The 12,189-nt window shown below is 39.4% G+C and overlaps 1 protein-coding gene across 3 annotated transcripts in view; it reads right to left on the reverse strand.

Annotated features, from left to right (window-relative positions):
* Positions 1-340: 340 nt before the first annotated feature.
* The window catches only part of CEP120 (centrosomal protein 120), an 81,784-nt gene continuing 69,935 nt past the window's right edge, over positions 341-12,189 (reverse strand). For all 3 annotated transcript variants that reach the window (XM_032335486.1, XM_032335487.1, XM_032335488.1), the window contains 2 exons: positions 4,949-5,094; positions 341-2,145 (listed from right to left, as the gene is read on the reverse strand). In XM_032335486.1, coding sequence (XP_032191377.1) covers positions 1,911-2,145; positions 4,949-5,094 — 381 coding nt within the window. In that variant the 3' untranslated portion in view covers positions 341-1,910. The remainder of the gene's footprint in view (positions 2,146-4,948; positions 5,095-12,189) is intronic.

Consider the following 12,189-nt stretch of genomic DNA (forward strand, 5'->3'; position numbering starts at 1 on the left):
GGGAATTTTGTTTCACATAGAAATACACGACGAGAGGTCTGCCGTTCAGTGTGGTAATGAGGAAGCCACCTCCCTCAGCAGGCACCCCCCTTCCTTCACCTACCGTGCTGACACTCAGCTTTCCGACCCTGGGAGGGTCATGAAATGACCCTTGTGCACGAATTGGCTGTTGCTGAAAGACTGCAAAAGATGGCGCAATTTCAGATGTTCCCCAGTGCCAGACCTATGAAAGCACAGGTAATGTACGCCCCTAAGAACCCAGCCCACAGGGTGACAGGAGGCGCCGGTCACGGGCCTGCTCTGTGGAGGCACAGAAGTAAGAGACTGCTGGGGCACTCCATGTCCGCAGGATTCTGGTTTTTATTGCTGAAGCTACAGAGCCAGAAGCTGGCTTTACAGAGGGCGAAGTGAACCACACACCGGAGGAGAAAAGTCCTTTTCGTTTCTCTAAATCTGAGGCCCCCTCTAGTGTTGGAGGACAGTCAGGCGCCGCACACCAACCCCCCGAAGGCCCAGGGGCTGGATTTCACCAGCGCCCTTCTGCAACAGAAATGCTTGGTTCCACGCATGTGGCCCCTGTGGCCGGAGAATCAGTGAGAGAAATGTCTAACCATAACGAAGTTCACATTCCTGCTGGGAGTCAGAGTTGTTAGTCTCTCATTCAGTCATTTTGGTCTCTGTCATTGTACTGCTGGGGTGTTTTTTAGAAGATTAATACTTTGTTATTAAGGAAACAAAACAAAACATAGACTGCGGCTGGGGCTTTGCTTTCCCCCCAAAAATACACCTTCTTGAAAACGATAGAAAATTTTCTTGTTTCCAGCCTATTCTGCTTTTAGGGAAGTACTCGGTAAACACTATATATTTCCTAAAATCTACTTAAATGTATTATATCTGGGAATCAGAAATTGCAAACTACTTCTATTTTAAGACTCGCATAATCTGTGAATTGGCTAACAGACTCTGGAAAAGGAGGTGGAAAGTGCTGCCCTAAGGGCCAAGATGGGCTATGAAGCCGAGCCGTGTAGGAATTCTCAGAAGTTCGCAGGGGAGGGCACTCCAGAGGGAAGCCCCAGTGACTGCATCTCGTGTACTTTAACATCCAACTGATCAAAATTAGTGGAGTAAAAAATAGTTGTTTCTCCCTCTTCTTTCTCAGCAGAAGCCTTTGTGTCTGTTATATTACAGAGGGTTTGAGTTTTCAAGAAATCAAAATACAATCTGGGGCATGGATGGGCAGACAAGCATCTTTTTAAACTGTGACTTTGACTTGTATCTTCCTAAAAGTTAGGAGCACAGTGAAAATTTGGAAATTCAATGGGTGTGGAAACAAGTTTATTCTGTATTAACTTTATTTAAATAAATGCCTAGGTTGTCATTCAATAGAGCCTAGCGCTTCTCTGCATTGATCTTGCTTTCTGTTTTCAAACCTGTCCAATATTACAAGTTAAAACACAAGCTGTCTAAAGTAAAATAAAATTGTTTACAATTGGCCTCAACTTTCAAGATAGCCATATTCAAATGAATAGGATGCAGCATTTTTAAAGTGCAACATATACTCTTTCGGCTCAATGTGAAAAATTATACAACTGGAAATTACTGCAGTCATTTCTCTAAGGACAAATCTCAGGAAAAGCTGCTGGGAAAGTTAGCCAGGAAATTATAAATTATGAGAAACACTGAAAAGTCATTTAAAATGAGTATATAAAATGCAATTACAAATAAAACCAGAGTGGGAGAGGTAGCATAAAGTAAATAAAATCAAATAAATACTGTACAGTAACATACAAAATTTTGCTTATAAAAAATTGAAAATTGGTTTTAAAATATCCATTTTCCCTTCTTTCGAGGGTTTTACAATGAAATTAATATTCAGGCCTGGAGTCTCTGTAAAGATTTTCCAAATGGTATTAATTACTGGCATTGTTTTTTGCCAAAACCTCTCTGATCTGTCGGTCTAGTTCACTTATTATTCGATCCTCGTGATTATACACACCCGTCCTCATCAAAGTATCCCTTTCTTCTATGAGTCGAGTCAAATAATCATCCAAACCCTCTTCCAGGGCATTGCCACGCGGGCTGTCCAGTTTTCCGCTTGCAATCTCTCTGGAATCCTGGTACTGTTTCTGTTCTTGTTGCCTTAACCTGAGAAGTCAAGAACAGACGCCACTCTAAGCAGGCAATAAATGCTGTTTGGGGTTTTGATTTTTTTTTTTTAGTTAACAAAACACCGTTTCAAAAAATGATTTAATGGGAAATTATGCCTGTAGCATTATTTTCAGGAAGATAACAAAAACCAGTATTCCATTTGGCTAGCCAGAGTGAACATGCTCATAAAAGACAGTTTTGAAAACAATACTTGTTTTTCTAATTATAAAATATGTAAGAACTGTAGCAGTTCTAGAAATGTGAAATTCTAGAAAAAGGAAAGGAAATCATGATGATCTTATCTAAAGATAACCAATCTAAGTAATAATTTTCTGTATTTCTTTTCAATTAAAAATGCGTATGTCTTAAATATTTTTCTAAGAAGCCGATGATAGGATAAAGGCAAGGCTGTGTACTACTTTTTTCCACTTACTGATAAAATGTTTTCCTGCATCTTTTAGAGTCTTCTAAAGGGCTTCACAACATTCTCTCACTTGGATGTACTCTTATTTAATCACCCTTTATTGCTGGCCTTTAAGTCGTTGGTAAATCCTTTTGATTGTTTTAAACAAAATTTTCCCAAGTCATTCAAGCAATACCTCTATGTACCCCACAGTGCTGCTAGGTGTTGGGGATAGCGTTTCGATGTGAATGCCTGGTTTAGACAGCATGTACATTGGAAGATCTTGTATGTTTGTGATGCCTCATCTAGAGGTCAGAGAAGCGACAGCAGGTACCAGCCTGGGACTTGGGTGTTTCCAGTGGAATACTGTTAATCGCGTGACCTTGCGAATGTTAAGTATACTTTGTATACTTTCCTAAGTGAGAGTAATACCAACTTGGACAGTGGAGTAGGTTTTTAATTGAGAATGTACAATAAAGAGAGAACTTTATACTCCCTTATGCAAGTGGCTATAAAAATGTTTTAATTTGCAACTATTAGATTTTATCTTTATAAAGATGGTGCTGTGACAGTTGTGTCACACCACTGGTCGTGGCCCCATGCGTCTGCCCAGGCCCCCTCACATCAATGGTCTGCTCCTGCCTTTCCCATCACTTAGGTCAATCAGGTCTGCCCTGTAATTTATACAGAAGACTCTGCTTTTATTTCTAATGTACTTAGTGGCTTAAGTTCTCAAAATTCAAATGTGCTTGATCTGCAAATTTGATAGCCAGATGGCTTACTGGTATTTCAGCCACCAAAAGAGTGCTTAGCGAACAGCAGAGGCTTAATACCTATATGCTAAAATAAAGTAAAACAAACAAACAAAAGTATATGACTGCAAAATTTTAGAAAGCAAGGGTCGTTTATAACATCCTCCCTGTTTGTAACACATTGCATACTAATTATCTGCGGAATAAAAGGAAAGAGTCAAAACTGACCCCTGTCTCATGGTACTTGACCTTTTCCAAATGACACGTATACAGCAGTATTGTAAATGCGATTATTTACTTCAGCTCTGAAATGACCTGATAGTGACTGCAGATGTCAAACGTATGTGCTCTGAACTGAATTTTGTGTCCCGAAAAGTAAGAGGCTGAAGCTCTAACCATAATGTGATGCTATCTGCCAAATGGGTCTTTGGGAGATGATGCAGTTTGGATGAGATCCTGAAGGCAGGGACCTTATTAGAAGCTCTTATTAGAAGAGACACAGTGTGAGGCAGATGTGAATAAGCCAGTGGGTCCTCACAGAAACTAACCATACTGGTACTTGATCTTGAACTTGCAACCTCTAGAACTATGAGAAAATGAATTTGTTGTTGAAGCCACCCAATCTACAGTGAAGGCAGTCCACGTTAAGAGAGTAGGCTTTGCTGGAACAAAAATACTAGTGTCTTCACAAACTAAGTTAAAAAGCCTTCTCCCAAAACCCCTCCAAAAAGAATTTGTTCTTAAGTTGTTTTCTAACGATGGCTTTTCTGACATGAAGTGCTGCTGAAATTGTCACTAAGATGAACATGACATTACAGAGAGGCCTGGTGTTGAACGATAATTAAAAAATACAGCCACAGGGCCAACTGGGAGTGGTGTAGTCAGTTAAGCGCTGGACTCTTGGTTTCAGCTCAGGTCACAATCACATTCCTGGGATCCAGTCCTGCCTCAGGCTCTCTACTCTTCGGGGAGTCAGCTTGAGGCTGTTTCCTCTGCCTCTTCCCCCACTTGTGAGCATGCTGGCTCTCCCTCTCTTTCTCTCTCTAAAAAATAAAGTCTTAAAAAATATACATAGCCATAGAACCACATTTCCATGCTGACTCTATGATCTACTAGCTATATGACCTTGGAAAGGGTACGTAAATTTCTAATCAGCAGGTTCCTCATCTCTAAATGGGGATATCTTCCTCAAAAAGTTGTTTTTAAGAGAAAAAAAAAAAAAGAGCAAAGAAAGCACTTAGCATAGCTCCTGGCATACAGTAAGGGCTTAATAAATAAGGGCTATTTTATTTATATTAATAATATAACTAGATTTGAAGTGTCTATTGTTATTAAAAATTCAGTATAATCAATTACCTTGAAGTAGTAACAACAATCCTACATTAGTCACACAAAAATAAAATTTAAAGTGCTAAGGATATGAACAGGAATGAACCAGCTAAATACAGCTACATTCATGGCAATAAACGTGAGCAGAACGGTCTTTTGGGTAGACTTGTGGTTGTGGCAGCCCACGTACTACAGCTGACACGGGAAGTCCTTTATTTCGGACAGCCCTGGACCCATGGCTAATGAAGAGGTTTTCCTACTGGAACTCCCATTTCTGTATGGGGGGCAAAAAAAAGGAATTTTTTGGTTATTGTACCTGTTTAATTCATTTCTGATATCCAGCAATTCCTGTCTCTCGGTCTTCACCGTATCTTTTTCCTCAGCAGCCAGGTAGCGTAGTCGCATCTGTTCCAGCTCTTCTTGCTGTTTTTTTAGATGGGCCATTTGACTTTCTTGCTCCCTCTGGAAAGAAAGAAACAAGCCAGAACTTGAATGTGAGGAGTATATATATTTCATATGACTCTGGCTTGAGATCATAATCCTATCAGACAGGACCCATGATACAGCCATGTGGGCTCATTCCGAATCACACTGTCTAGAAAGGGCCAAGTTCTCTTCAGAAGCCCCCTCTTCGGGCACCTGGGTGGTTCAGTGGGTCAAGCCTCTGCCTTCAGCTCCGGTCATGATCTCAGGGTCCTGGGATCGAGCCCTACATCGGGCTCTCTGCTCAGTGAGTAGCCTGCTTCCCCGTCTCTCTGCCTGCCTCTCTGCCTACCTGTGATCTCTTTCTCTGTGTCAAATAAATACATAAAATCTTTTAAAAAAGTCCCTTCTTCTTGCGGTCAGCCACAGTCATTCAAGGCCCAGTCAGTACTGAGGTTAGCGAAATACCATAAGAGAACCCAGGATGAAGGAGGGAAGAGTCTTCTGGCAACACAGTGAGTTGCCAAGGGACCAGTGGTAAAAGCATCTAAGAAATGGTAAATTATACAAAGATAAGATACACCGTGAAAACCCAGATGAATGGTCTCTCCACTGGTCACTAAGTTCACGTCCGCCTCAGGTCAGAGTATGCCTTGCCCCTCCTTTCTCTAAGTTCACACAAGAATCTCTGCACACAGGACAAAATGTCTTGGAATAAAATGGGCGAGTTTCCCCAGAATGGCTGGCCCATGACTGAATCAGCCGGTCTCAGGAACGGACGGGTCTGGTACTGCAGGCGGGGCTATAAACCCCCACCATCAAACAGTTAGCTCAGAGTTCTTTGTACAGATTGCTGTAGGGACATTTCGTTTGAGGATTGCCATTACTACATAGTATCACATTAGATGAATATATAATCTGTTCATTCCGCTGTTAAGGGACATGTGGGTTGGTCTGTAGTTTCGTTCTCAAACACTGATGTAAATAGTATCATACATGTCTACAGGCCTAGGTTTGTATGCCTATGTTGGTATGCCTTTCTACTGGGGAGATACCTAGGACTTAAACGGAAGGGCCACAGGGTAGGAGAATTTCCGTATTAATAAGTATTGTCCAACAGTTTTTAAAGTAGCAGTACGAATTTATACTTTCCTGTGAGCACTCCAGTGCTCCATATTCTTAGCATAATGTGATTTTTTTTTTTTTCATTTAAACCATTCTGATAGGTTTATGTAGTGGCATCTCGCTGTAAATTTTCCATTGTTTTCCAGCACTAATGAGGTTAAACATGGTTTAGTATTTTAATGGCCTTCTTCTTTTGTAAAGTTCCTGTTACCATCTGGCGCTTAGGTCTACTTGGTTATGCATTTTTCCTTACTGATATATTCATTGTACCTTATATATACAGGGGTTAAGTCTTTTGTTGGTTATTTAAATTGCAAATATTTTCCACTAGTTTTGTCTTGCATTTTTCATTCCTGTAATGGTGTTTCTGACTTAATGTTAACATAGTCCAAATTTATCGATTCTATTCTAGCTAGTGCCTTTTATGTCCAACTTAAGGAAGTTTTTGCCTGCCTTAGTCTTAAAGACACTTTTGTATGGGGATGCTGTTTTGTAGCATCTTGAAGCTTCATTTAGATCGATAATTCATATGCACTGGGTTTTGAGTATGTGTGAGATCAAGTTTCTCCCCCACCCCACCCCCCTGCCAAAGAACTCCAACTGACATGGCAACATCTACTTAAGAAATATCCTCTCCTCCTGCTTGGCAATAACCGCACTCACACACCACTTCTGTCCATATATGTATGGGTTTGTTAATGGGCTCTCTAACCTGATCTATTTCTCTACCCTTGCATTAAATCATATAGCCTTAATACTGTAACTTTTAAAATAATGAACCTTGATGAGGGACAGTCTAAGTCTTCCATATTTTTATATCAATTTCCGTTTCTGTGGCTGGAAAAAAAAAAAAGCCTCCTGGGATTTGATTATGATTATGCTTAATCTTCAGACCACCTTGGCCAAACCATTATCTTCACAATATTGATTCTTAAATCAGTGAACAACATTTACTTCAAATATTTAGGTCTTCTTTAATTTCACTGAGTATTTTATACTTTTTTATATAGTAAGGGTAACAACTTTCTTAGAATATGCCTCTGGGTGTTTCTTCTTTCTGGATGCTATAGTAAATGGCAGAGATTTTAAAGTCTCCTTTTCTAATTGGCTCTAGTATAGAGAATTAACATTGACATTTATATACTGAATTGGTTTCCAGCAAACTTGCTAAACTCACTAATTCTACTTGGTCATCTGTAGATACTTTCTGGTTTTCTAAGTGTAAGTGCTCTACAAATAACAGCAGTTTTATTTTCACCTTTCCATCTAATAGACCCTCCTGATTTTTACTCCCTTGTATTTTTTTAAGGTAGTACACTCCCATGTTTGCTTTTAATTTTTTTAAATTTTTTTTATTTTTAAAGATTTTGTTTATTCGACAGATCACAAGCAGGCAGAGAGGCAGGCAGAGAGAGGAGGAAGCAGGCTCCCTGCCGAGGAGAGAGCCTGATGCGTGGCTTGATCCCAGGACCCTGAGATCATAACCTGAGCAAAAAGCAGAGGCTTAACCCACTGAGCCACCCAGGCGCCCCCATGTTTGCTTTTATTTAATAAACTCTGTTGTGATTGTTATAAGTGGTTTATCAGTGTTCTTGAAACGGTCCCACTTATTTTGTTCTTAAATGTTCTTGTTGATTTGGGGATCAAGAGTATGCTAGTCTCATTTTAAAAAAGAAGTGTTCAGACTTTCTACTTTCTGAAACAGTTTGTCTATGATTAGTGGTATTTCTTTCTAATGTTTTTACTAAAATTCAAATGTGAAGCCATCTAGGTCTAGAGCCTTTATGTGAAAGTTTTTCATTACAGATTCGATTCAATTTCCTTAATAGCTACCCAATTAATATTTTGTTTCTTCTTGTGTCAGCTTTGTAAGTTCTGTTTCTCAAAGTTTACAGAAAAATTGTATTACCATTCTCTTATTTCTTTTAGTGACTATGGGATCAATAGCCCTATGTCACTCTTTTCTATTCTTGATGCTGAAACTTAGTACATCCTCTTTTTGTCCTTGAATAGTCTGCCACGAAGGAGGTCTTTTTAAGAAAGAACTTTTCATTTTTTTCATTTTGTTGTATATTTTCACCCTATTTCATGAATTTTTATTCATCCCTTTCTTCTAGCTGCCTTAATTTCTTACTCTTACTGACCATCTGAAAGTGGTATTTAAAAAATAATTTTTTTGCTTTTATTTTTTAAGTGTACTCAAGGTTACAAAATTTCCCACTAAGCATAGCTTGCATTAAATGTCCTGTCTTGATATGCTGTTATTTTTTGGTTCAAAATGTTTTCTAATGTCACTTGTGGTTTTCAGTTTAGCTATAGGTAATTAGAAGTATATTACTTAATTTTCAGTCATATGGGGATATTAACTTTTTGTTATTAATTTTTAGCTTAATCTCACTGTGGACAGAAAATACTCTCAAATACAACCATATGAAATTTGTTTAGAATAGTGTGATCTTGCATGTGAGCAATGTGGCTAAATGTCCTGTGGGCACTAGAATATGTGTATTTTAGACTTCTCTCATGAAATAATTCTATATATACACCAACGGTTGTACTGATTAAATCTTCTAAATCATTACTGATTTTGTTTGCTCTATCACGTCCCAGGAGAGTTACACTAAAATGTACCATTTTTATGAATTTGTCTATTTCTCCTTTTATGTTTTTTTTTTAATAGTAAAGTTTATTGAGCAATAGTAGAAAGCTCCCAAAGAGGGAGGGGACCCGAGAGGGTTGCCCCCTTTTAGTGCTCTTGATTTTTTACTTCGCATACATTTGTGGCTGTTGCCAGGTGCATACACAGGTGGAACTGTTGTCATCTTCCAGGTGAACTGACCCTTTGATGATGAGGAACACTACCTACAATAATCTCTCTTGCTCTCAAGTCTTTGCCTGACAAAAGTAGTGCCAGACTGGCTTTCTTGTGATTAGTATTAATGTGTAAAATTCCTTTTTTAAATTTACCCATTCTATATCTTGACATTTAAGCCACATCCCTTCTAAGTAGCATACTGCCGTTGTTTTTAGTTTTTCATGTAGTAGTTGTCTCTAATGACAGTATTTCGTCCATTTATATTTAAAGCAACTGGTCATATAATTGGTTTAAATCTTTACATGTTAGGATGCTGTATTTCTTCCATATTTTTTATGTTATTCTCTGCTCTGGTCTTTTCTTAGATTAATCCTTTGTCTTTCCACCCCCACCCCCCAATCAGCTTCTTAGTCATTTTTACTTTTTTTTTAAGATTTTATTTTTTTATTTGACAGACTGAGATCTCGAGTAGGCAGAGAAGCAGGCAGAGAGAGAGAGAGAGAGAGAGAGGAGGAAGCAGGCTCCCCACTGAGCAGAGAGCCCAATGCGGAGCTTGATCCCAGAACCCCAGGATCATGACCTGAGCCAAAGGCAGAGGCTTTAACCCACTGAGCCACCCAGGCGCCCCATAATTCTACATATATTTTAAACCCAACAAAGCCTGTGAGGGTTGTTTCCTACAATCAACAACTATTTCTATTTAGTCAGATATTTCTTTCCATTCCTTTTTATTCTCCTGTTTACGTTCTGGGATCATTTTCCTTTTGCCTGAAGAAAACCCTATATTTTTACTTGAGGTTGGCCATGACAACGTCTCACAATTTTTGTTAGTCTGAAAAGTCCTATGTCACTGTTATTTATGAAGAACACTTTCACTGCATAAAGCAATTGAGGTTGGCAGTTATTTTCTTTCAGTACTTCAAGGATGGTATTCTCATGAATTCCTGCGCAGCTGTTGTGAAGTCATCTGTCTGACTGTTGTCCCCGTGAAGGCCGTGCCTTCCTCTACCCCGATTCCTTACGGTTTTGCTTTTTCTGGGCAATTTTACTATGATGAATCTAGGTATGATTTACTTAGTATTTATTCTGCTTAGAGTTCATAAATACTCTTCTATCTATAAACTGATACCTTTTTTTACTTTGAGAATTCTCACCTAGTATCTCTTCAAATACTGCTTTCTCTCCCATTCTGTTGTCTTCTGAGGGCTTGCTAGAGGCTTAATATTTGTGTCTCTCCAAAATGCATACAGGTTTCCCACCTTTTTGAAAGTCGCTATTATATATGGCTTCATTATTCCAAAAAACCTACGTTAGTACCGGCTTTGACTAAACGAATCCAAAGAAGAGTTTGACTACTACTGAAAAAGCCATTACCATACATGTAGGTCTTTTGTAAAAGCCAAATGGCAAAACACCAACTGGGGGAAAGTTGGGGATACTCTCTGCCTTGTGCCATCTCAACTTCCAACAAGTTTCTCAGGAACTCTCTACTTCTGGATAGCTGGGGAAATGTGCCTAATGAAACTCAATTCCCATTTTGAGCTGTTAGGGGATGGGGCCTTTGGGAGGTGATTAGGTCGTGAAGGCGAGCCCTCATAAATGGGATTGCTGCCCCTATAAAAGAGGTCAAGGGAAGCTCCCGGGGGCCTCCACATGAGGACACAGCAAAAAGGTGGTCATTAATGAACTGGGAAGCAGACTCTCACCAAACGTAGAGCCTGACATACCAGCACCGTGATCTTGGCCTTCCAGCCTCCACAGCTGTAGAAATCAATCTGTTGTTTAAGTCTGTGATATTCTGTTATGGCGCCGAAACAGACTAAGACAGGGGCACAGATACACACAAAAGGAAGTCAGTCTCATATAGTCGATCCCATGTGATGCTCATGTTCTTGACTCTATTTTCCATCCTTTTAAGCCCTCTTTCAGGTTGGATGCTTTTTATTGACTTCGGTTGATATATTCTTGGTTCTGCTCTAACCAATATGCTATTAATTCATCCACTGAAATCTTCGATTGCACTTAAAGTACTTCTCAGTTCTAGAATTTCTTTATCATTCAAGATTCCAATTTTCCATCATATCACCTACTTCCTATCACAAGTCAAATTTGAAATAACTATCACTGCTGTAATTTGAAAATCTGGATTACTTGTTGCCTTACTTCTACCTAAAAAGCCATTCCCCAGGGACGCCTGGGTGGCTCAGTTAGTTAACGGCTGCCTTTGGCTCAGGTCATGATCCCAGCGTCCTGGGATCGAGTCCCACATCAGGCTCCTTGCTCAGCAGGGAGCCTGCTTCTCCCTCTGCCTCTAGCCTGCCACTCTGTCTGCCTGTGCTTGCACTCTAACAAATAAAATCTTAAAAAAAAAAAAAAAAAAAAAAAAACCCATTCCCCAGTGATACCACACAAGTGGTTAATAAAGAAATGAAAACAGGGACGCCTGGGTGGCTCAGTTGGTTAAGCAGCTGCCTTCAGCTCAGGTCATGGTCCCGGTGTCCTGGGATCGAGTCCCACATCAGGCTCCTTGCTCCGCAGGGAGCCTGCTTCTCCCTCTTGACTCTACCTTCCACTCTGTCTGCCTGTGCTCGCTCTCGCTCGCGCTCTCTCTCTGACAAATAAATAAATAAAATCTTTAAAAAAAAAAAAGAAATGAAAACAATGCTCCAAAGAAGTAATCAGGGATATGAAAATTGAAGCCACAAAGTGATACTATTTCAGACTCACCAAAATGGAAAAAATTAACACGTTATAATAGCCAAGGGCTGGACATGGTATGGAGAATAACAATTAGCACGCTTGGGAACTGAAAAATTGTACCACCACTTTGGAAAGTAATTTGGCCATATTTAGCAGAAGAAACCAGTGAACTCTATTACCAGAAACTCTACTTTTTGGTATAAATACAAGAACAACTCGGGCACATATAAAAATTTTCAGTGTTGTCTTATTCTAAGTTAAAAAAATAAAATCACTGAAAAAGGACTTGATAAATGGTGCGATATGTTCATTTTTCTTAAGCAATAAAAATTAACTATAGCTAAATCTTAAAAGCAATTCTAAGTCATATAAGGTAGACAACAAAATGATTCCATCTATATAACGTTTAAAAACACACTAAAGAAAAGCAAAGGAAGAATAGCTACCAAATTTAGGCAAGTAGTCGGTCCCCTTTGGAGGGGACACAGTTGAAA

Source organism: Mustela erminea, chromosome 3, assembly GCF_009829155.1.
Source record: "Mustela erminea isolate mMusErm1 chromosome 3, mMusErm1.Pri, whole genome shotgun sequence".
Lineage (NCBI taxonomy): Eukaryota > Metazoa > Chordata > Mammalia > Carnivora > Mustelidae > Mustela > Mustela erminea.